We start from the raw sequence: 25,726 nt of genomic DNA on the forward strand, positions 1-25,726 counted from the left end.
CAGTGGTTATAAGGATGTTCATGGAACTTAATCAGAACTTCAAGGAACTTAGAACAGTAACAAAATAAAAAATGACCAGTCAGAGTTGAAGTCTACACTACCTGAAATGAAGAATAATTTACAGGGAATCAACGGTAGAGTAGAGGACACCAAGAATCAAATCAGCAATTTGGAGTATGAGAAAGGAGAAAAACACCCAATCAGAACAGCAGAAAGAAAAAGCAATCCAAAAATGGGAAGATAGGATAAGGAGCTCTAGGACAACGTCAAGCTTACCAACACTCCCATCTTGGGCTTGCTGGAGGGAGAAATAATTTGAAAACCTATTTGAAAAAATAATGAGAGAAAACTTCCCTTACTGTGTGAAAGAAATAGACATACAAGTTCAGGATGTGAGGAGAGTCCCAAATAAGATGAATCCAAAGAGGCCCACCCCAAGACAGATCATAATTAAAATGCCAAAGGTTAAAGACAAAGAGAGAATCTTAAAAGCAGCAAAAGAAAAACAGTTAGTTACCTCAGTGGAGGTCCCATAAGACTGTCAGCTGATTCCTCAACAGAAACTTTGTAGGCCAGAAGAGAGTGGCAGGAAATATTCTAAGTGATGAAAATCAAGGACCTACAATCAAGATTACTCTACCTAGCAAAGCTATCATTTAGAATTAAAGGACACATAAAGATCTTCCCAGACAAAAAAAAAAAACTAAAGGAGTTCATCATCACCAAACCAATATTGCATGAAATGTTAAAAGATCTTCTTTAGAAGAGGAAAGAAAAAAGATAAATTATATGAACAATGATATGGCAATAAATACATATCTATTAACAATTGAATCTAAAAATTAAATGAACAAATAGAACAGAAACAGACTCATAGAACATTTTGATGGTTGCTGGATGGGAGGGCAATTGGGAGGATGGGTGAAAAAGGTGAAGAGATTTATTAGTACAAATTAGTAGTTATAGTGTATACATGAGGGTGTAAAGAACAACATAGGAAATATAGTCAATAATATTCTAATAACTATGTTCATTGTCTGGAAGGTATGAGGTTTTTGGGGATGAAAGTTTTGTAATGTCTAAACTGGGGTATATACCTGCAACTAATGTAATATTTTATGTCTACTGTAATAGAAAAATAAAAAATGATTATATACGTGAATGATTGGAAAGTGTAACATATTTGCTGAACAATGAAAGAACTAATTTGTATAGATAATGGAATTATCCAAGAGGTTAGGAAATTAGATTGATGTAAAACATGGGAGAACCTGAATACTAGGCTTATGGTGTTTGGGTATCATCTCTCTCATATTTATTTGTTCTCATCATTTACTCCCTCTTCTCCTTTCTCCTCCCATCCCTTCATCCCTCCCTTCCTGTGAGATTTTAGCCTGATTAGTGTAGTCAGAATCATGTAGAAATGGACCCAAGTGAAGAGTGGATAGTAAAGAAGATCAGTTCAGTTTTACTTTGAGGTCATTGGGGTGGGGTGCTTGAAAGGAAATGCTTTGCCTTCAATTGGAGATGGAGAGCTGGAACTCAGGAGACATTGTATTGAGAAATGACTGCAGACACTGATGTCTAGAACAATCAAGGGCCAATATGTGCTTGTAGGCTGAGAGAGCGAGTGGGTCAGCACATAAATCAGGAACGATCAGAGTCAGTAGGTTAGAGTTATGCACTGTCTTTATGATATATATAATTTGTGATTCAGATGATGGTGGAGAATTAACAGGTGTATTGATAAAGTAATTTGCTAATACCTAAAGCTTTTGGTCAGTGTTTTAAGGCTATGTTGGAAAACCCATGCATATGGCACTGTCAATATAAATCAAATACTGGGCAACTAGAAAATTATGTGGTAAAGTGTTGGTTAGAGCGTTCTTTTGGAATTAGTGTTAGGTTTGTGTTGGTTATTTTCCATGATGGATTATTTGTAACTTACCAGATTTACAGATAATATAAATACAGTGGACCAGCACATGAATTTATCTTAGGGGAAACACTAAATTTTCATGACAGTGCAAATCCTAGTCTATTTTGTGTTTTTAATGTTAAAAGATAAAGATGAATATTAGAAGAATAAAACAATATAATATGTCTGAAAAGAGTTACGCCATAATTAGAGTGGGATCACAGAGGGGGAAAAAAAAAGAATTGGTTTTGTCGGTGGGTGAAAGAAGGACACAATTGACACTAGAGTTAGCATGTACAAAGGCTTCAGTATGGAAAAACACAGCCATTAATCCCCTGTCTAGTGATTGACAATATTAAGATAAAGACAGTTATCCTGGTTCTAGAAAATAGATTAATCACAGAGGGCAGTGATGCTTAATAGTGCTGTGTGAAAGGCCCTTTTAAAAGATCTTTTTTTCTTTAAAATATGAGATTTAATGAATCCAAGTATTTGATACTTATAGTTTTTAAAGCACTACAAGAATGATATCGCAAGTTATAAAATGGAGCTGTTGGGTTAAACGTAGTAAAGCTAATCTTGTGGTGTGTTTAAAATTTTCTTAACTGCCAGGTACTTGGCCACCAACACAGGTTTTTGGTCCTCTCCAGGACTTCTGCAAAGGGGGATTTGCTGGTCATCTCTGAGACCTCTCTTCTCAGAGCTGTTTCCATAGAATGCAAGAAGTTTGAGATTTGCAAGTCAAGACTAATAGACTGCTGCATGAGGTCAACATTTTCTCTACCCCTCCAACTCCATTTTTAATATTTCCATCTTCACAAACCCATAGGGATACTGTAAGCCAGGAAAAACATCTATCACTGAATTCCCACAGTACTTGACCAGTAGCTTTCTTGTATCAATTATATTGTTTTACATACAGTTTTTACTGTCATCTTTATAAAGTGTAAACTTCTGGAAGGCCACAATTTTTGTAGCTACTGAAGAGTTTGCAATAGCCCTTGCTGTACAGACTGTAGAATAGAGCAGAGTTAACAAAGCAGTCATGAGCCATTCAAGTCAACATTGTTAAGAGCCTAAGTCCTACTGTCCCTTTCCAAAGAATTTAACAAATCTCTGTAAGGGTAGGATTGATGATGTGTAGGTCTGAGCTGGCCATTTTCCATGGCTTATGTTTGAAAGCCATTACTACCTCATTTAGAACAAACAAATAAAAGCTTCTATACAGAAGATTCTCCTAGAACATGGCTTTCTACCTCTTTTGTGTTAACCACCCCTTTGAGAATCTTTGGTAAGCTATGAAATTTAAACAATTCCCCAAGGAAAAAAAATACATATCTCTACCAGTTTTTCCCCACAACTGGAATGGGTTCATAGACTTCCACAGGTTCAGGTTAAAAACTCCCTAGCCCAGAGAAATCTTGAGTGTGGGAACAGTAATCCCTGTGTAATGAACAGGAGGAAAATAAAACTGTATTTTCTGTGCTAAATGTTTGTCAAACCAGTGTAATATTTTGATAAGTGGTAAAAGCCTCTGTGTAATAGGTACTAGAAGCATTGAAGAGAATAAAGATACATTTGGGCATCTGTTATTGTCAGGGTTGAATGAGCCTCTTTAAAAGACTTGGAAAATATTCTGTACCAAGAAAGGACATGTGTGAGGTAAGTAATTTATCATTGCATAAAGTGTTGAAATCAGGAATTTAAAGTAAAAGAAAGTGGAGTTAAGGTGAAGTCCTTGTGGAGTGAGGACTTGCCTCTGGCCCCTGCCACAAACTCCATTAGCTCAAATCTGGCACTAGAGTCAGGTGTGTCAGCACCATTTTAAAGTCTGATGCCTCCCACCTACAAACCGTCCATTCAGGCTTTTCTTTTTTCTTCTCTTATTTTTGGGGGTGGGGGTTGGGAGTTGGGAGTGGGGTGGAGGTGTTATGCAAAACCAAGTTCTCTGGAGGGTTCAAAAAAACAACAACTTATTTTCACCATGACAGTATGTACAACGGCACTTGCCAAATGAAGTGTACTTGAAGTAGCTAGGGAAATGCTCCACCACACTAAAAAGTAGAGAGTGTCTTAGTCAAGGACTCACAGTACCTGAATTCTGGTCTGCCTCAACTATGTGGTTCTAGGTTTTACTATACATTACTCTAGATTGGATTGGATGCAGGTTGTGAGGGAAAGAGGTCAATGATGACACCTAGGTTTTGGGCTTGATCAACTGGGTATATAGACATGCCATTTATATGACATGACATTACAGTAGTCCCCTTACCTGCAGGGGTACTTTATGAGACACCCCCCCTCCTCCCAGTGGATCAGCCTGAGACCATGGGTAGCATCGAGTTCTGTATATATTGTTTTTTTATATACATACAGACCTATGATAAAGTTTAATTTATAGGTGTATTCGTTTTTGAGATGACATAGAAACTCCTTTACAATAAGGATTTAGTTTATAAAGATCTTGCCAATTTTTAACCTTGTTTTAAAATGAATTTATTTTTTTATTTTTTTATATTTTAAATTTTATTTTTGTTTAAAATATTACAGATGTCCCTTTTTCTCCCCAGTGACCTGGTCCACCCCGTCCCATCCCCCTCCCCAGTTCCTCTCTGCACCATTGTCCATGTCCTTGGGTTGTGCATATATGCATATAAATTCTTTAGTTACTCTCTCCCCCTCCACTCACCCACTCTCCTCCATCCCTCTGACATTCGTCAGTCTCATCTATGCTTCTATGTCATTGAATCTATTCTGTTCATCAGTTTATTATAATAAGTTCTTTAGGTTCCACGTATAATCAAGATCATGTGATATTTGTCTTTCGCTGCCTGGCTTATTTCACTGAGCATAATTTTCTCTAGGTCCGTCCATACTGTCCCAAAGGGTACAAGATTCTTCTTTACAGCTGCGTAGTATTCCATAAATTTAATTTTTAAAATCAACTTAGGAACATATTTTTTAGAAAGGTAACCACAGATCTTTCTTTTAACTAAACAAATAGACTTTCTGTTTATGCTGGAGGCAGAGTGATCTTTCATTTCCAAAGCTCAGATCTGATCATGTCATTCAGCTTTTTTTTGGGGGGTGGTGGAAATGTAAACATTGCTTTATTATTTCTTTGCTTGGTGATCTGATTTCCCACCCCTCCTCTGTGTCCCACTGCTGAAAAGCTGTGTAACAGTTGACCACATTTTTAGCTCCATGCAATTCCCTTCTTTTTCTTTTTTATGATATCTTTCTACAAAAGAGGTAAAACCTTTTAATGACTTCTCATTGGTGTTGGAACCAACTTCATAGTTCCTAATGTGAAGATTGGCTTATAAAGTAGCCCTACCCGTCTCTCCAGGCTCATCTCCCAAGTCCCCCTTCCTCCAACCCCAGAGTATTTAATTTCCCAAACCATTGTGTCTAGTCTCAACTCCAGACTTTTGGTGCCCTCTTACTTGAACATCTCCCCCTTTTCTTTACTCTCCATATACATTCCAACACCATCATCCCGCTGACCTGGTTTGCTCCTACTTACCTTTTCCTAAGGCAGTTTTTAAAGGGTAACATGGTCAGTTTGTTAGTTATTTAACAAATGGACAAATCTGTACTCTCCTGGGTGTTTAATATTGTACTCAGTGCTAATCCCATCTTAGATTGATCTTTAGTAAGGCATGGTTGTCTTGTGTGGTGCAGGTTTCTTAATGATAGGAATGGAAGAGGGGAAGGAATGAGTTCAGAGAAATGTCTGCATGCTTCACATCCATAGCCACCAGTGCTTCCCATATTGTGCATGACTCATAGGTCTGCTTCAGTTTAACAGGTTTTTTAATGGATTAATAAAGGAGAATTGAATGAATACTTGGGGGGAAAGGAATCATGAGGCAAGTTACAGGAAGTTATAGAAAAAGTTGAGGATTATTTCAGTGGAGAAATGAAAGTAATTTTCCATGTAAATGGAAGATATCTTAAAAATGGTGATAGCATGCTTTTTTTTTTTTGGCTTTCAATCTAATTTAGAGCAAGAGTGGAATTTTAATGTGGTCCCAGTCTGTGAAAGAATGGAAGCATGTCTTGGCAGTGTGAGTTTGTTGGTACTAGAATGAGGCATATATGAAGAACTTGAATGGTAGAAAATTATATCAATCAAATAGTACTTTTATAGTTTAGCACTAATACAAACTTGTTATAAAAATGAAGAGACTGTTTTCTAAAAGAACAAAGAAAGAAGTGAAGCATTACTCAGTATCTCACAGTCCAGAAATGCATTCTCGGAATTCGAAAGAACAAATCATGAGATGTATCTATATGGAACTATTTAGGATTGACCTTCATGAAGACAGAAGGGTGAGCTCAATAAACTTAACGACAACTTAATGAAATCTGAAGGAAATGAGGACTTTTTGGTTTAGAGCTGTTGTATACGGTTTGGGTGGAGAATTATTATAATTAGAGTTTTTGGTAAACTGAGCTATTAACCTTAGAGATTTATTAATTTTTTTGTGAACAAAAGCACAATGGTAAGTGCCCAAGAAGTTTAATTGGTCAGCCATTCTAATTAAACAGCCTTTACTGTTCTCTTTTTAATAGGTAGCTGAGAAAATTTCTTTTAGAAAGTTTTGAGTCATTTAGGTTTTACTTTAATCTGTAGGTCACTGTAATTAAGTAATCACATATGTATAATTTCTGAGTTTTTTTTTGTGTTTTTTTTTGAAGTTGGATAATGCAGATGAACAAGCAGCCCAGATCAGGAGGGAACTTGATGGTCGGTTGCAGTTGGCAGAGAAAATGGCAAAGGTAAATTATTAACTTTGATATACTATACAACATTTCTCTCTTTACCTAGATTTTTGTAGCTAAAAGAGTTTTTATAGATAATGCCAGCATAATTTTATCATTTTTTCCTTAACATGCCTATCTCTTAAGCCAAAATACCGGAATGTATATTATCTTAATAGAGCACATTCTCTATTTTATATATCCATCCGTGTATGTGAAGTGTTTAAATATAATAACTTTTGTAGATTATCCTTAAAACAATGCCTAAATTTCTCAAACTGCCAGATTTACATGAATTTTAATATTGCACTAAAAATAATATTACCAGGGAGAAAAATCTTCTTCCTGTGAAATTATATACCTCAGTGTCCAGCACAGTGCTTGGCATACAGTAGGTTCAACTAATATTTGATTGAATGATTGAGTGGATGAAAAATATAATTTGAAGTTTCTACTACAAAGTCTGGCAGTTAGAGTGCATTCAATACAATATCGTAGTTACTTTATCTATGCAATCACTGTGTTTCTACAAACAGAAATAGATTTCAAACAAAAGCCATGAGCTTCTTTTTAATATTTAAGATGTGTTAGAGAGAATGGGATTCATTCTCTAAGTTATTCTTAGTTAATGGATACATTAATTTACTTAAGTGGTACCAAAATTTTAGTCCCTCCCAGTAGACTTGAGGTTATAATGCTATTGATAGTATTGAGAATAAGTTTTTTTCCCCCTTTCCCTTCTGCTAAGCAAAAATATTGAATATTTGATAGATAAATTCTCTTCCTCTCCTCCTCTCTGTGTCTCTGCAGAATCCTCTCTATTTAGGGATTTTCCTTCATTAAAAAAATAGGTGTAACATGTATACAGTAAAGTGCACAGATCTTTCATTTACATCTCAATATATGTGTATACACCCTGTGTAACTACCTCCCAAATCAAGATATTGAAGTTTTTTAACATTTGAGAAGACACATCTTATATTGATGTAATAATTGCATTTTTTCTTTTGCAAATAAAATATGTATTTATGAATCTGTAAGTTTTAAGAATACTGCTACTGTGTTTATCTAAATGTCAATTCAATAACAAAGTTGAGAAATTGGAGGTAAAGGGAAAAAATTAAGGGAAATTGGGTAATAGAGATGATAGTATGTTGTAAAGACCAAGTCAGAGATATATGGGGTGGGCAAAAGTAGACTTACAGTTGTGAGTTCATGAAGCAGTTTACTTGCTACTGTAGTAATCACAACCTGCGTATCTTTTTCCATACAGACAACTGTAAACCTAATTTTGCCCACCCCTGTATAAGGAATAATCTCTAGAGGAGAGAAGTCATAGGATGATGTGAATTGAGGGCTAAAGCATTACATTCACAAAAAGAGCAGTGTTTTGCAGCACAGTTTGCCCTGTTACCAACCTCTGGATTTCTAGAGAGGCACCACATAATTCTCAAGATTTGAATATGGACTTCATAGGATAGAAATCAAGAAGCTCGAGGCCTTTGGAAGCTTTAGAGAGAACAACATTTTCCTTGAAACCCTAACCTAAATTGGCAGCTGATTGGAAGGGCATTCGCTTTTCTTAAAGACCTGAGGCTGAGAGAGAATGTGCCAGACACCATGGGGCGGGCCTCTGCACCTGTGCTCAGCATTCGTAAAGTGCCTGCTTGTATGTAGATTGTACTTGAGACTGTGTCCATTGTCATAGATTGGAATTGCTTCTCCAGTGCCTGGCTGAATATCTGAGGCTTTAGAATAAAATATAGATGATTTTCTAAAGGGTTTACGGAACCGAAGGGAGAGCCTTCTATATATTCTCATGTCTCTGATTGCAGAGGAGAATGTGTGTTAACCTCTGGACTGAGTCAGAGGACAGGGGTCAGGGATGCACATTCAGAGACTTCTGTTTGAGGAGACCCTGGTTGGTTTTATCAGAAATGTGATAAAGTAGAAAATGTGGAGAAGGAAGTGAAGCCAATGGGATTGGAAGGAAAAAACACAAAAATAAGATGCCTTTGTTGAATAGACTATTGCCATAACAGATAGAGCATGTTTAATTGTTCCACCTTCTATTTCACCAAATTTAAGCCATCTTCATAAAATATTTATAGAGCTAATTATAACTTACCTTGTTGGATTATATCTCTGCACTAATCCTATTAACCCACAAAGACAGATGATACAATGAATTTATTTTATAGACAAGCAAATCAAGGTTTAGGAAAGATGATTGATTTCATCAAGATTATATAACAAGTAAGTGGTGGAGGCAGGCCTCAAACCCTTGTCTTTTGACTCCAGAGCCTGGCCCCTCTCTCTTAGACCCCCACAGCCTCTTCAGTCTGATAAATCTGGAAGCGTGTATTAATAGTTAGTAGTAGACAATCAGTAACACATCCTACTACACTGCACAGCAACACAATCTAACAAAACCACAGGGCAGAAATCTCTGTTTGAAGGGGTAGAAATACTGATTTTAATATTTCAGCCAAGAAAATAGTAGAAAAAATGTGGACTAGGCCAGAAAAACCTGTGGTCAAATCAGTCATCATTGTTTCCTAGATATATAACACTAGACAAGTTATTTAACCTTTTGGAGCCAAAATATTTATTGAATAACTATTAAAATAGCCAGGCACTGTTTTAAGCACTTGGGATTGATCCAGACAAATATAGTTGTCTTAGGATAACAATCAGACAAAAATATTTCTGCCATGCCCTGGTGAAGCTTAAATTTTATTTGGGAAAGCCCCATAACTGAATTGTGGAAGGTGATCATATGCTATTTAGGAAATACAACAGAGAGGAAAGGTGGTTACAATTTTCCAGCAAGTGGTCAGGGTAGGCGAGTTCTTGGCAGTGCTATATTTCCAGTTATTCAGTCTAGAAACTTGGAATAATCTTTGACTTTATTTTTCTCATACTTCATGCCAAATTTATTAGGAAACCCACTTACATCTCTGTTCAAAATGTTTCCAGAATTTAACAGTTGTCACTGTTTTCCACCTCCCACTCTGATCCAATTACCATTGTATCTCTCACCTGGACAATCATTCTGTCCTTTGGCTAGGCTCCTAGCTTCCACCTCTGCCCCATCAACTGGGCAGCCAGTGATTCTCTGCACAAAACCTTTCCCCATATCACTGAGAGTAAAATAAGAAGTTCCCACAGTGGCCTGCAGAGTCCTTCATGATCTGGCCTTTGCTACTTCCCTGACCTAGTAGTGGCCCATTAAGCTCTCACTTCTGCTCAGTCCACTCCAGCTGTGTCAGCCTTCTTGGTCTTCCTGCCACAGGGTCTTTGCTTTGGTTACTTCCCCTTCTTGCAGTGGTTTTCCCCTGACATTCACATGCTTTTGCTCCCTGAATTAATCAAAGTTCTCCAGAGAAACAGAACCAATATAGACATATGATCTCCTATTGATTTTGTTTTTATGGACATGAGTATAGATGCAAAAAATATATATATATATATATATATAATTTTATATGTATATATATGCATGCAATACATACATACACAGGGATATGTATCTATATATCTATATAATTATGTATGTAAAGAGAAACATTAATTGATTGACTTGATTTATAGAAATTGGATCATGTGGTTATAGGGGCTGACAAGTCCAAAACCTGTAGGGCAAGGTAGTAGGCTTGAAACTCAGGTAAGAGCTGATGCTATAGTCTTGAATTCAAAATCTGCAGGGCAGGACAGCAGGCAAGAAACTCAGGTAAGGTTTCCATGTTACAATATTGAGGCAGAATTGCTGCTGCTTAAGGAAACCTGTCTTTGCTCTTAAGGCGTTCTACTGATCGGATGAGACCCACCCATATATGGGAGGGCAATCTGATTTACTCAGAGTGTACTAATTGTAAATGCTAATCATATCTAAAAAATGTCTTCACAGCAACACCTAGACTAGTGTTTGACCAAACAACTGGGCACCTTAGCGTAGCTGAGTTGACATATAAAATTGATCATCTTACTCCCTCCTCTGCTTCTATGCTCAAAGGTCATCTCCTCATTGAGACCTTCCCTGACCACTCTATGTACATTTGCAATGCCTTTCCACTCCATGTCCCCACCTGAACTTTTTCTCCAATAGCACCGATCACTTTCTGCCTTTTGAAATGATTTGCTTATTTATGATATGTGTCTCCTTACAGTAAAATATGGGCTCCATAGTACAGAGGATTTTTTGGTCAGTATCTTTGTGGTTACGTTCTAAGGGCCTAGAGTAGAACACATAGCAGACATTTTGTGACTCACAGTTAAACTAGATAGAGAGTAACCCTATTTCTGATGCTGTTTTAATTTAAAAGATCAAATTTAACATGTATACTTGTCTGATGAATAATTGGTTCTGTTTCCAAGAAAGAGGCAACACAAGCAGGTTAAATAAGTTTGATGAAATACTATCAATAAACCTCAAAACATTAAAACAGAGTTGCCACTTTTTTTCAAAGAGAAAAAAATTCTAGTATAGTTGAGTTCCTGAAAATTTTGAAAATGCTGACAAAATATTCAAGTTTGGTAATTCCTATCAGTCTCCTCATTGAAAAAATGATAGTGAATGAAGTGATTTTAATTAAAGCTAAATAAGAATAGAGAGTTGCCAAAGGGGGGGGTGGATACATATATATATATATATATATATATGTGTGTGTGTGTGTGTATATATATATATATATATATATATATATATGTATATATTGCCCCTGGGCACAGACAACAATGTGGTGGAAAGGTGGAAGACCAGGGGAGGGGTGTCGGGGACTGGGTAGAGATGGGCAAAGGTGAGGGGGGTGGAGGACATCTGTAATAGTGTCAACAGCAACAACAACAAAGAATAGATTTTTTTCATGTGCTAATGCTGTTTTCCATAAAATAACACCACAAAAATTTGAAAAAAAATTTGGCACACCCAAACTTTCAAACATGATCTATTTGCCTTTTGCTTTGCTAAAATATAATTTTTAAAAGGCACAGCTATGACTCTCATACAAATATAAAATAAACATACAATGAAGATTTCATTCAATGCATAATTAACGAGCAAACTAGTTAGATGTTAAAACTAGTCCAAAGAGCATTTGAAAACTGGGTGTTTTGGGGTAAAGGTAAAATAAGATTTATGAACCTATAAAAGTGATTAATTTCTACCTAGGATTTAAACTGTAACCATTGGATTATTTGACTCACTAGACACAGATTATTTGCACATTTTTCAGATGAAATTATATAAGGTAACATGTAACTTCACTGTCTGGGACCTTTAATCAATAATAAACAGAAAGTTGAACTAAGCACATTTCTTCAGATTGTCCTTGGCTGGCCTTTGCCCCCATATGGCACTGAAAGGACCTGCCCCCTCAGCTTTTTGCCTTATTTCTGAGTTTTGGATGCTTTTTATGACAGCTTATAAAGTCAGTTCACAAGTGTAAAAATCAGTTTTTATGGCTTGTTTTTTTTTTGTTTTTTTTCTTTTTCTGGTGCTTGTATTGAAAAACCATCCCAAAGCATTATTTTTTTCCCCAAAGGAAATCTAGGTATTCTATAACTGAGGATGTAAACTTACTATTTTGGAATGTTGCTTAAAACTATAGTGGAATATTAAAAGGTTACTTAATCTTGGGAAAGTTAATTATGAATGTAGAATTTTAATCATTCTGTGATAATAAATATGCAGTTTTAATATTGATTATGTGTAAATTATTTTAAGAGAAATATGTGAAGGTTATGTGGGGGGGAAGCAGAACAGGTGGCCTGAGACGCTGGGACTGATTTGAGAAGTGATACCAGATGGTCTTCCCATCCCCAGAACGAGCTGGTACAGGTGAGGCAGAGCCTAGCTGCAGGTTGATGAACACACACTGGATGTGCTCCAATCATACAGAGATGCATAACTTAGTTTGAATGATATCAGGGGAAACAATAGTGAAGGCATTGGTTTTCTGGAGATTTAGGCGATCATTTGAAAGATGGCTGCTCGCTCTCACCCCAGCTAGTTTTTTATAGTGGCTGTTACGTTACAGTGCCCTAGATAGTCTAATGCTCTATACCCTCCACCTTTAAGAGAGAAGAGCTAAGTGCAAGCTTGTCAAAGATAAAAGACAGAGCTAAGAGTCTTAAGAAATCTCATTTGCTGTTTGTGGGAATAGAAATTTGTATAATCTCCTCTAAGAGCAATTTGGCAATCTCTCTCACTATCTTATGTAAATATCAATATTTGAAATTTGTTTTTAATTGGGTGGAAGAAACAGAAACCTGAGTGCAGAGATAGAAGAATTGAATGGCAATGCTCATGTAATTCAGAAAAAAATAGAATCTTTAAAAATGATATTGTTACTTTCTTTTTTACTTTGAGCTTTTATCATAAATTGGCTTTTTGCTTTAAACTTAAATTTTTCTAAGCCTTTACTAAAAATCTGGCTTTATGGATATAAGGGATCTTGACACATTTGTGTAACATGAAAGTTAACCAATTTTAGAAATATGACTATATTGCTATTTAATATTATGGGTGTGTTTTTTTACATTTGAATGCTTGCTTATAAAAAGCATACCCTCCAAACATTGCACATTTGTGTAATAAAGAAAGATATTGTTAAAATATTTGTTTCCTAAAAGGCAAAGCAGTGCACAGTGAACATTGTTTTTCTAGGCCAGATACTGCCAGCATTTCAAAGCTAACAGTGACTAATTAAGATTCATCTGTGCACTAAAACTGCTTATATGTATGTTTTCAGAGTTTGTTTATCCCTTAAGCAGATACCTTATCAAAATAAAGTTAATGTGGAAATGTATATAATGTTATTCATTTTGTACCATAATGATCCTCAACAGAGGGTATATAACATACCTTTAGATACAATCAAAATTGCCAGAGCCCGAGGCTTTTAAAGCTTAGAGACTAAAGTAAATGCATTGTATCTAGTGTCACAATTTCTAAGAGTCAATATATACAAAATATGTTTTATGACAAACTGGGAATATGACTTGTCTAACACTGTTATTTTAAAAATTATTTTCAAGGAAAGAAAATTCCCCAAATTTATAGCAAAAGAAATGGAGAATATGTATATAGAAGAGTTGCGGTCTTCAGTGAATTTGCTAATGGCCAATTTGGAAAGTCTTCCAGTTTCAAAAGGTGGCCCAGAATTTAAACTACAAAAATTAAAACGTTCACAGAATTCTGCATTTTTGGACATGGGAGACGAGAATGAGATTCAGCTGTCAAAGTCTGACGTGGTTCTGTCGTTCACCTTAGAGGTAAGTGGCCTCATCCCATGCTCACCTCTGACAGTACTGATGAGGCTGCACATTGTTTCTGCTGACCTTTGTGGTAACCTTTCAAATTTAAAACAGTACAGTATATTTTGAAGAAGTTAAGTTATTCTTCATTTGCAAGACAATCAGGTTGTGAATGCAAATAATATAAACTCTCCTTTAAACATAACAGCACTATTAGGATTAAATAATAATAAAAGTTTTGAGGCAAGTTGTTTTTGTGTCAACTTAGGCTAGTATAAGTTTATTGTTAAAGGAAGCACCAAAATGCACTTGGGTGGAAGTAGGATTTAAACATATAAATTCATTCTCTGTAATTTGGCAACTCCTTTCAGGCTTTCAGTTAGCCTTTTATTATTATTATTTTTTTTTTATCGACTTCCCCTATGAGATCATCTTTCTAGAATCAGATCACATAAACCAGCTGAACTGCACAATATTGGATGCATATAGGTGAAGAAACATAGAGACTTCTTCCTTTGCAGAACATCCAGTTTCATTATAGGCACAATCAGTATTATAAAGAACCGAAATAAAAGTCACGCCTTTAAAATTGTGTTCTCCAATACTGCAGAGTTTCATCTCTTTCACACAAATCACTGGAGACCAGATATTGATAACTGACTGTTACTCCTGTGGCCCATCCTCATAATTACATTTCTTCTTTGCTAATCCACATATGTCTGTGGGTTAATACACACTGCACATCCACCCAAGCAATATCAAGCTGAAATTTATAGCTCTCTCAAAGATTATATTAAGGCTTTCACCTCCTGGCTTGCATTGCTACATTCTCCCTCTGCTGGTTCCCAGTGCTGCTCTTTGAGTTTGCTGAATGACAAAGAAAAGTACCCTGGAGTTTTAGGAGGCATGGTTTTAAATTTCTTTGTGAAATATTCCTATACTTGGCTTGCTTAGTTTATGGCAAAAAAAAAAATAAAATCAAATTTGCTTTTTTTCTTTTTTCTCCACTTATCCATCTCTAAGATAAATTTAAGCTTGGGGGAAAAACAACTGCCTCTCACTTTCTTAACTTCCAGGCTAACAATTTCTTTGTTGGTTAATAGATTAAATTTGGTTTCAGAGTAGAAATAAGAGGTTTTCTTCTGGCGCAGGACATAGTTCTGGAATTACCTCATGACTTTGCAAATGGCTTTGCTGCATACTAGGTTTCTTCTTAATCTCTTTAGCCTCTTAACCTAAGGCTGTTTACTTTGAAATGACATGGTATTTTACAGGTGGAATTTCCTTATCATTCCTGCCTCAGATTTCTTACTGACTAAAATGTAAAGTGCCAAATTATTTAATTACAATATAACTTTTTCTATGAGTTTGACATTTAAATTCACTAATGATAAAAATAATTGGTGATTAAATCTACCATTACCTCTATAAACACTCAGAACTGGAAACAGTTCAAAACATTTTCTCCTTTTAAAAATGTCTAATAACAGTAAATAATTATTAGCTTCTTATCAATTCTGTTTTCTCTTTTGTAAACAAAATTATGCTTGTGAGTTAGTGCTTGGGTGAAACTAGGAATTATTATTCTCAACTTTATTGCCAGTATGTTAAAAAGGTCTGTTCAGTTAACAGTAAAATGGTCTTAAGTGAAGACAAGTTAAAACTTAATTTTGCATGGTATGAGAAGCTTGCATATTTATAAAATTGTTTTGATATTCTTTATTGCTCTGTCCATAGGAGGCAGATATTTTCTTATGATAGCGCAATGCAGATCTATTCCCTGGTGCCCACAGTATTTTAAGTAGAAGTTACATGTTTAGTAATAAATTGAAACCATGTGAAGAGCAGATTGTACAGCACTTACCTGTAGAACTCCTGAAAGAACAGAGCAGGTACTGCTCTGCCCCAGGGCCTGCAACCCCAGCCTAGCTAAACTGAATAATTATCCCAGCCCATTCTCCAAGCCTTGCTCCTCAGACCCCAGATTTAGCCTAAGAAACTCTGAAAGGCAAGCAGGTAATCCAGTTTAAGGGTCTCACATATCATCAGTCAGGCTTAGAGTTGGTCTGGTGGAGGTATGGTGGAGTCTTGTTTAAGAACTGAAGTCCAGGTCTAAGGAATAAGTGCAGATTTGAAAAAGTTTTCGAAATTTATATATTCTTAATTGCTACCCACTCCTCTCTTCTCCCACCGTACCTCATTCCCTTACCTAGCTTAATTTTGCCACAATTCTGTCACATGACACATTTAGACATCTATCATGTTTATTGTTCATTACCTGACTTTCTGCTTAGAATGTAAGTTGCAGGAAGGTAAGATATTTTTGGTTGTTTTTCTTTCTTTTTTGTTTCCTGAAGTATAGCAAGAGCCTAAAACAGTGCCTAGCACAAACTTGACTTGATAAATATTTAATTAGGGACTTTGATGATATCAAAAAGCATCAGTTAGCTATACAAAGATTATGTCAGGTCTCTTCACTCAGGAAGACTTCAGAGAGAGTAATAAAGCAAGAGATAAGCGAATCCACAAAACAGTAAGCTATACATACAATGGTATATTAAAGTTAAATATGCAGGTAAGGCCAGGAAAGCAAACATTCATCTCTGACATTGAGTCATGGCAGGAATAGAGTGGACTTTGCGCCGAGTGTTTTCGTTGGTATTAGGCTGGCTGACCTCCTGGCTTCCTCTGTGCCTGGAGGCATGTAGTCCCCGGCTCACCATCCTGCCCAGCTTCATTTCCCCGCAGCCGACATGGCTGAGTGCCACATAACGCTGTGGGCAATGCGTTATTCAGAAGTATGTTTTCTAGTTTCATATTTTGTACATGCCTCCTTTGTTTAGCTTCTAGAATAACTTGGTCTCCTTGTTATCTTTATTGTATCAGTCACAAAGAGATCAGGGAAGAGAAGATGAAAGACAATAGTTTTATTTTCCTTAGTTCCATTATCAAGTTTTTCTGGGAATTGGTTTGAAACAGTGACCTGAAATTAGGTTAATTTGATGGTCCATGAAATTAATTTTTGGCTGTCTTTATCATTAATGATTGAGAATGGCTATGTGTGTTTTTTTTTTTCTTTCTTTCTTTTGGCAATTATATCTGTAGAATTGTGTTGTTTTATTTATGTGTATGGGCTCGTAACAGAAGTAACATCTTTTGAAAGTGGCTATTGTGCAGGATAAAATATCCCAGCACTGATGGGAGCGTTGTTTTGAGGAACAGAAAGTGGTCTCACAAGTTGAATGTTTTAGGGGGTCCTGTTTACATCAGCTTGTAATGACAGAAATAGTGTCAAGCAGATGCTGCCTTCCTTCTCTCTTGCACTTTGGCTCTTAAACACAGTACAGAGAGATGCAGTGCAAACAACCCTGTCCCCAAATATGAACCAATGCCATAAAGATTTCTCGACTTCTCTGTGGTATGCAGTTCTCCTGTTTCACACATTTTAAGTGACCATCAAATATTTTTATCATTGAATTAAGAGGTCTTTAGAGTCATGGTGGTAAGCTGATATGTAGGTGGTTTTTAATTGATATGGTTACATATTTCATTTGTCTCAGCTTCTGGTTATTTTATTTACATAGGGTTCTAATGAGTTCCAGTATTACTAACAGCAAGTTTTATTTATTAAAAATGTATATCTTTTGTTTATTTTTCTTAAACAAGATTTAGTATTTTACCCCATCCTTGAGTATTAGAGCAGCTGTGAAAGATAATAGCTATTTTCCATTAATTCTCTTAGTCTGTTTTAAGTCCTTATTTTTTATTCATATGTTGCTATGTATTTAAATGTGAAAAAAAATGACAAAAGGCTTGGTTGAGGAAGGAAAATGGTCCTGAATTTTATCTTTATTTTTCCATGATCAGTTTCCCATGTATTTTTTTGAAAAAAAAACAAAGCAATATGCATTTGTATTTATAAACATAACACTTCTGTTATACCAGAGCTGAAAGAAAAAATGGTTATTTTAACATGGTTTGTTTCTTTGAGAGCTTAACATTCATATCACAACTCTATGAAAAGTATTATGACTTTAATAATGTATTAAATGGTCAATAAATGATATATATAATGTTTTGGTGGAGATTTTGGTAGCTATATAGCATGAATGCTAGTAATCTTGTTTATACAAATACAACATGAGATCAATAAGGAAGTGAATGTGCGTATATGAAAATGCCATTGAGCATATTTTACAAATTAAAATTTGAGAATTTAGAGAACTTCATGATTCAAGTTTGATAGAAAGACTATGGCAACTAGTCATATTTTATGTATACATTCAGCATGAATCTTTTAAGATTGGCAGCCTTTTATAAAAACATAAAAAGCACACTTGAAAATACGTTTCCTTTTCCTTCAGGAATTATAACTCCATAAGGTAATATCAGTCTTTGCACCCTTTTCCAGTGTACTGCATTAAATTAGTACATGCTTTTAATGGATGGCAAATTTACCTTTTCCTTTGCAAGCTAGTATTAAGATGTTCAGTGGCAAGTTATATTTTTTATATTATTTTGATAATGTATAAAATGACCATAAAGAAAATTCTTTTATAAATTCTTTATATATAATAGTTAAAATTAAATAATTTAATTTTCTTTAGAAAATTCCTTTATAAATAGTCATCTGAAATGAGTGAGTATAGAAAATTTCTGATGCTGTCACATATTGACATCAATGAATTGGTCTGATGGTAACTTGTCTGCAAGTAATAAATATAACACTTTATGTGAAACTCAGTGTGTACTTCTTTTATCAAATGCACTGAATTTTCATTTGTAATTTTGCTTTACCTCATAAAGAGTTGCCATAATTGTTTAAGGGTCTGAGTTTAAGTCTCACTTAATTCACTGTGGGTTATATTTAGAGACTTTAACCTTACTTTAGTCGCTGTTAGGAGATATCTCTTCAGATGCTCAGGATGTTTTTGCTATCCCTAACATGAATAGAAGGATAGTAAATAGAGGGATTCTTGGGAAGATAAATTTCCATTTATGTTACCAGATAATTTTTTTCAATTGGTCTATCCAGTTTTAATTTATGCTGCTGTCTCTCTCAATAGCTAAAAATTGTCAACCTGACATATCATTTAAAATTTTTATCATTAGATTGTCATAATGGAAGTGCAAGGTTTGAAGTCAGTCGCTCCCAATCGAATTGTTTACTGCACAATGGAAGTGGAAGGAGGAGAGAAACTGCAGACAGACCAGGCGGAAGCCTCAAGGCCACAGTAAGCCAGCTGAAAAAAATGTTTTGTTTTTTTCCTCCCAAGAAAACATGCTTTATTTGTTTGCACAGTTGTATGGTTTGACATTCTGAAATGGTTACTTGGCTACCTTTTTCTGAACTATGTTAGAATGAGTGTGTGCCTTTCTGGATAATAATGTTACAATTAGGACTGTAACAGAATCCCTGTAGTACAAACAGAAAATCCAACATGCAAATGTGAAGCTAATTATTAGGCAATATAAAATGTAAGTCATTTATAAGGATAGCATGTGCTGTCATTATATGTTATTTAAAAGATAGTACTTGATCCTGTTTCAGTTATTATAATTGTAACCTAAGAGCATTTTTATTTCTGTGGATAATAGCTCTGTGGTGAAGTTGAGGGAGATACCATGATTCTGCACAAGGCCTTGGAACACTTTAGGAGTAGGCATGAGTTAGAGACCCTGTTAATAACTACCCTGCCATAATCAGAGAGGGAAAAGCTGTTCTTTGCTGACTGTTTTATGTTTCAAATTCTGGCAGTGAGTTTAAGTTTGGAAGATGTTCTCTTTAGGTGATTTAAATTTGGGAAACTTCAGTCTCTGGCAGAAATAACCAGACTGGCCTGAGGAATTCAGATGAAACTTGCCTGGCCTTCATTTGTACACTGTCTTTAGGAAGAACTTCTCTTTCTTCCACTTAAACTTTATTCAAAATTTCTTGCAGGATTTATAGGATTAGGGATTTTTGCCCTATCACAGAACCAACATGTGGCCTGTTCATTCAGGAAACCTCTGTTGAGGTTTTGGGTAGGTACTGGTTAGAGCCTGAGGATGAAGATGAATAAGAAACGCATTTTCTTTAGGGCAGGTGCATTCTATGGGGTGGTTGCAGAGCATTAAGTGTAATCGGAGAGATTTTCACAGAGTGTTAAGGGATTGAGCAGAAGCAAGTTGAAACTTCTCACCTTGCCTTACACAGCCCTACAAGTCTGTCCCTGGTCAGTCTCATTACCTCTGGGACGTCACCATGTCCCTTCCTTCCCCTGGTCCACTTACTGTCCAGCCACCCTGGACTCCATGCAGTTCCTCAAAGCTATGAACGACTTTCATCGTTGTGCCTGCTTTTCCCTCTGCCTGAGTTGTCTTCCCTTTTACCTTTTCTGGCGGGATCCTTGGTAATGAGAATCTTAACTTAAATATCACTTCCTGAGAACAACCCTTCCCTTTAGTTAATCTAACAGGAAGCAGGTATTTTCTGGCTCATCACTTTTTAACTTTTACACAAATGTGTATCCTATCTGTTTACTTTGTAATGTGTGTTCACTTGAGACAAGGGGTCTTGTCCTATATGATTTTATATCCTAGTGCCTGGTAGCACACATTCAGAATTTAGTAAGTCAGCTCCTTAACTTATTTTTATGACTTGCTCATAGTAATTATTTGAGAGTGTAGTATTTGCTCCTGCAGCTCTATGGAGTTGACTTACAGTGTGACGATGAAGTGAAAATAATGAGGGGAAACAGCTGATTTAAGAGGTTAAAACCTCTCAGGAGGCGGTGAGAGAGAACATATGCAATCAAGGGGAGGTTTGGTGTTTGTTGTAAAGATCTGCTATTTTAGTACTGTAGAATATATTATTCACAGAGTTGTGCAGCCATAGCCAATTTGAAAACACATTTACCGCCTTACAAATTAACTCTGTACCCTTTACTCAGCCTCAAATCACCCTAGCCCTAAGCAACTACTAATTGACTTTCTGACTCTATATATTCGTCTGTTCTGGACATTTTCACATAAATAGAATCATATAATATGTGCTTTTTTGTGATTGGCCTCTTTCACTTAGTGTAATGTTTTCAAGATTCATCCATCTTGTAGCATATGTCAGGACTTCATTTATTTTCATGACTAAGTAATATTCCATTGTATCTATATACCACATTTTATTTATCCATGCATCTAGGCCAGTGATTTTCAACTTTTTTCATCTCATAGTATACTTAAACTAATTATTAAAATTCTGCGGCACACTAAAAAATATATTTTTTGCCGATTTGACAAGAAAAATAGGTATAATTTTGATTCATTTACACTGGACGGCTGTTGTGTTGGCTGCTGTCATTTTTTTATTTGACAATCTAAGGGAAAAGTGGTTGATGCCCTGACTAAATAGTCAGGTACTGCATGTTTTTAAAATTCTTGTGGCACACCTGCTGGAAATCTCTGATCTAGGCTAATGACACTTGGATAGTGTCCACCTTTTGACTACTGTGAATAATGCTGCAAATTAAACTGGGTGTACAGATTCCTGTCTTAGTACTTGTTTTCAGTTCTTTTGGGTATATTGCTAGCAGCAGAATTACTGAATCATATGGTAATTCTATGTTTAGTTTTTTGAGGATACACCAAAATGCTTTTCTTAATGACTGCCCCTTATTTTCCCACCAAGGTTGTACGAGAGTCAAATTTCTTCACATTCTCACCAATGCTGGTTATTTGAATTAAAAAATTAGATAGATAAGATGGTAGGTAGATAATAAATAGATAGAGATATAGCTATAGAGATAGATATATGGAGATATAGATATAGATGATATAGATATCTTCATCCTAGTAAGGGTGAAGTGGTATTTTGTTGTGGTTTTGATTTGCATTTCCGTAATGATTAATGATGTTGAGCATCTTTTCATACATTGTATTAGCCATTTGTTTATCTTCTTCAGAGAAATGTCTATTCAAGTGTTTTGCCCATTTTTAAATTGAGTTGTCTTTTGGTGGTTAGTTATAAGAGCTGTTTATATAACTCTAGATCAGGTATTTTCAACTGCAAGAATGGTGTACAAGAATTTTTAAAACATGTAATACCTGACTATTTATTTAGGAGCACTGACCTCTTTTCCCTTAGATTGTCAAAGAAAAAATGACAACAAAAAAAGAAAGAAAAAAAAGGTCATAATAATAGAGTGGCTTCTTATTGGTTACATCACATAAGAAGGTTGCATCTGATTGGTTAATTCTTGGTACCAGAAATCCTTATATACAAGTATAGGCATTTGATTTTTTTAAAAGTCACTTTGGATTCAGTGACATGGAAGCATGGATCAGACTGATGAATGTCAGAGGGAAGGAGAGGGGCGGGGGGGGCAGAGATTAACCAAAGAATTTATATGCATAACCCAAGGACACAGACAATGGTGTGGTGAGGGACTGGGAAGGGAGGGGTAAATGGGGTGGAAGGGTTCAGAGGGGAGAAAAAGGGACATCTGTAATATTTTGAACAATAAAAGAAAAAGTCACTTTGGTCCTGGCTGCTGGGTAGCTCAGTTGGTTACAGCATCGTTTCAATATACCAAGGTTGTGGGTATAATGCCCTGTCAGGGCACATATAAGAATCAACTAATGAATGCATAAATAAGTGGAACGCAAATCTCTCTCTCTCTCTCTCTCTCTCTCTCTCTCTCTCTCTCTCTCTCTCCCCCCCCTCCTCCCCCCCCTCCCTCTCTCATTTCCTCTCTGTAAAAGCAATGAATAAGTAAAATTTTTTTTAAAAGTCACATTGGAGCAGAAGAGTAGGTAATTATTATTATTTTGTAAATCAATCAAAATAATACCTATTTTTTGTCACATTGGTAAAAAATATATTTTTGGTGTGCTGCATAATTTTAGTGATTAGTTTATATGTGCCATGAGATGAAAAAGGTTGAAAATCACTGCTCTAGATAGTAGACCCTTATCACATATATGATTTTCAAATGTTTTATTGCATTTAGAGGGTCTTTTACTTGGTGTATTGTCTTTTGAAGTACAAAGTTTTAAAATTTTCATTAACTCCAATTTGTTCTGTTGCTTATGCTTTTGTATTGTATCTAAAACTCCATAGCAAATCCAAGGTCACAAAGATTTGTCCCTATGTTTTCTCCAAAGATTTTCACTATTTTATTCTTTACATATAAGTCCTTGATCTATTCTAAGTAAATTTTTATATATGATCTGATGTAAGGGTCCACCTTCCATCTTTAGTGTATGACAGTCAGTTGTCCCAACACCATTTATTGAAGAAACTATTCCTTCCCCATTAAATTTTCTTGGTACCCTTTTGAAATCATAGATGCATGTGTTTATTTCTGCACTCTCAATTCCATTCCATTGTTACATATGTATCTTTGTTCCAATATCACATTGTCTTGATTATAAGTTTTAAATCAGGACTCTGTGTCTACCAACCTTTTTAAAAATTATTTTGGTTCGAGAATAATTCTTTTTAAAAAAAATCATTTTGTATTTTTCAATTACAGTTGACATACAATATTATATTAGTTTCAGAGATACACCCCAGTAATTGGACATTATGTAATTTGCTAAATCTTGTACTCACCTGACACCATACATAGCTATTAGAATATTATTGATTGTATTCCCTATGCTGTACTTTACATCCCCATGACTATTCTGTAACTACCAATTTGTACTTCTTAATTCCTTCACCTTTTTTACCCATCCGTCCAACCACCCTTTCATCTATCAGCTGTCAAAATGTTTTCTGTACCTATGGGTGTGTTTCTTTTTTGCTTGCATGTTTGTTTTTTAGATTCAATTTTTGATAGATATGTATTTATCGCCATTCTATTATTCATATTTTTTTATCTTTTTTTCTCTTCTTAATGAAGACCCTTTACATTTCATGTAATACTGAATTAGTGGTGATGAACTCCTTTAGCTTTTTCTTCTCTAGGAAGCTCTTTATATGTTCTTTAATCCTAAATAATAGCTTTATGGGTAGAGTACTCTTAGTTATAGGTCCTTGCTTTACATCACTTTCAATATTTCTTGCCACTCCCTTCTGGCCTGCAAAGTTTCTGTTGAGAAATCAGCTGGCAGTCTTACGGGAGCTCCCATGTAGGCAGGTAACTGCTTTTCTCTTGCTGCTTGTAAGAGTCTCTGTTTGTCTTTAACCTTTTGCATTTTAATTATGGTGTGTCTTGGTGATTTCTCTCACCTGGTTAGTGAAGTTTTCTCTCATTAGTTTTTTAAATAAGTTTTCGACTTCTTGCTCTCTTTCTTCTCCTTCTGTTATCCCCATGATGCAAATGTTGGTACTCTTGAAGTCGTCCCAGAAGCTACTTAAAGTATCCTCATTTTTTTAATTCTTTTTTCTTTTTGCTGTTCTTATGGGAGGTTTTTCTGCTGCTTTATATTCCAAATTGCTGATTTGAATCTCAGCATCATCTTCTCTACTGTTGATTCCCTGTAATTTATTCTTCATTGCAGTTAGTGTATCCTTCGTTTCTGACTGGTTCTTTTTTTATGGTTTCCATGTCCTTTGTTACGCTGTTGAAGTTCTAAGTACATCTGCTATTTCCTTAACTTAATTGAGCGACTTTATAACCAGTGTTTTGAACTCTACATCTAGTAGATTGCTTGTCTCCATTTTGCTGAGTTCCTTTTCTGGAGTTTTGTTCTGTTCTTTCTTTTTTGACATGTTTCTTTGTCTCCTCATTTTGGCAGCCTCCCTGTGTTTTTTTCTGTGTATTAGGTAAATCTGCTATGTCTCCCAGACTTGGTCAAGTGTCCAATTGTAGTAGGTTCCCGTAGGGTCCAGGGGCACAGCCTCCCTGTTCACCTGAACTGGGCACTCCAGGTGCACCCTCTCCTCCACTTCTAGGCGTGCTGTGTACACCCTTATATTATATTTGGTCCTTTATTGCTGTTGGCATGTCAATGAGAGGGATTTAACCCCAGGCCAAATGGCTGTCAGGACAGGCTTCAACCACAGTGAAGGATCAGCTATTCAGGGGCCTACCCATAGAGCAGGACTTACTTCAGTGGGGCTCTGGTGCCTACTGAGTTTGCCTCTTGCATGTGTTGCTTGTAGAGGTAGTTGTATGGTGCTTCTGACACTTCCTGAAGCTGTCCACTGGACACACTGGTTCTGGGGCCTCCCGGTAGATGCAGGCCAAGGTCAGCAGCAGCCTCTTTTCTGCCCGGGGCCTCCAAATATGAGCTACAAAGTGATCTGTGGATAGCTGCTACTTGTGCTGGGCTTGAAAGTGCCCAGGAGAGGCCAAGCTGAGAAGTGAGTCCAGCTGCTGCTAGTGCTGGGGCCTGGGTCCACTACTTAGTGAGAGGTACAGGGTATGCAGAGGCTAGATTCTGCTTGTTTGAGAGATTTTAGGAAAGTCTAAATCATGAGCCAAGACAGGCCATTCATATGGAAAAGCCACTGGAAATGCTTGGTTGGGCCTGCAAATTGTTTGGGGTGGGGTCTCAGGGAATCACCAGGGTGGAAAAATGATAGCAGTTATAGCAGGTTAATGGAGACTGGGATATGGTGCGTGCCTGCCAACTCTTTTGGGGAAGGGCTCAGAAAAGCACAGTGGCCTCTGCCAGCACTTCTGTTTTGGAGAAAGCTGCCCCTCCAGCTCTCATCTGTTGCAGGACAATTCAATTTCTCCCCATATGTCTCTAGTACTTTTTGAGCTGCTGTCCCAGCACTGGAACTCGGAGGTGTTGAGTCTGTGTAAGTATGTGTGTGAGCCCTTTAAAAGGACCCCCTGAGACTCCCACAGC

At 36.2% G+C, this 25,726-nt stretch overlaps 1 protein-coding gene across 1 annotated transcript in view; it reads left to right on the plus strand.

Annotated features, from left to right (window-relative positions):
• Positions 1-25,726, plus strand: part of CADPS2 (calcium dependent secretion activator 2) — a 539,314-nt gene that overhangs the window by 209,617 nt on the left and 303,971 nt on the right. The window contains exons 4-6 of the mRNA XM_016213343.2: positions 6,623-6,703; positions 13,724-13,960; positions 19,055-19,176. Of these exons, the coding sequence (XP_016068829.2) occupies positions 6,623-6,703; positions 13,724-13,960; positions 19,055-19,176 (440 nt within the window). The remainder of the gene's footprint in view (positions 1-6,622; positions 6,704-13,723; positions 13,961-19,054; positions 19,177-25,726) is intronic.

This window comes from Miniopterus natalensis, chromosome 10, assembly GCF_054644295.1.
Source record: "Miniopterus natalensis isolate mMinNat1 chromosome 10, mMinNat1.hap1, whole genome shotgun sequence".
Lineage (NCBI taxonomy): Eukaryota > Metazoa > Chordata > Mammalia > Chiroptera > Miniopteridae > Miniopterus > Miniopterus natalensis.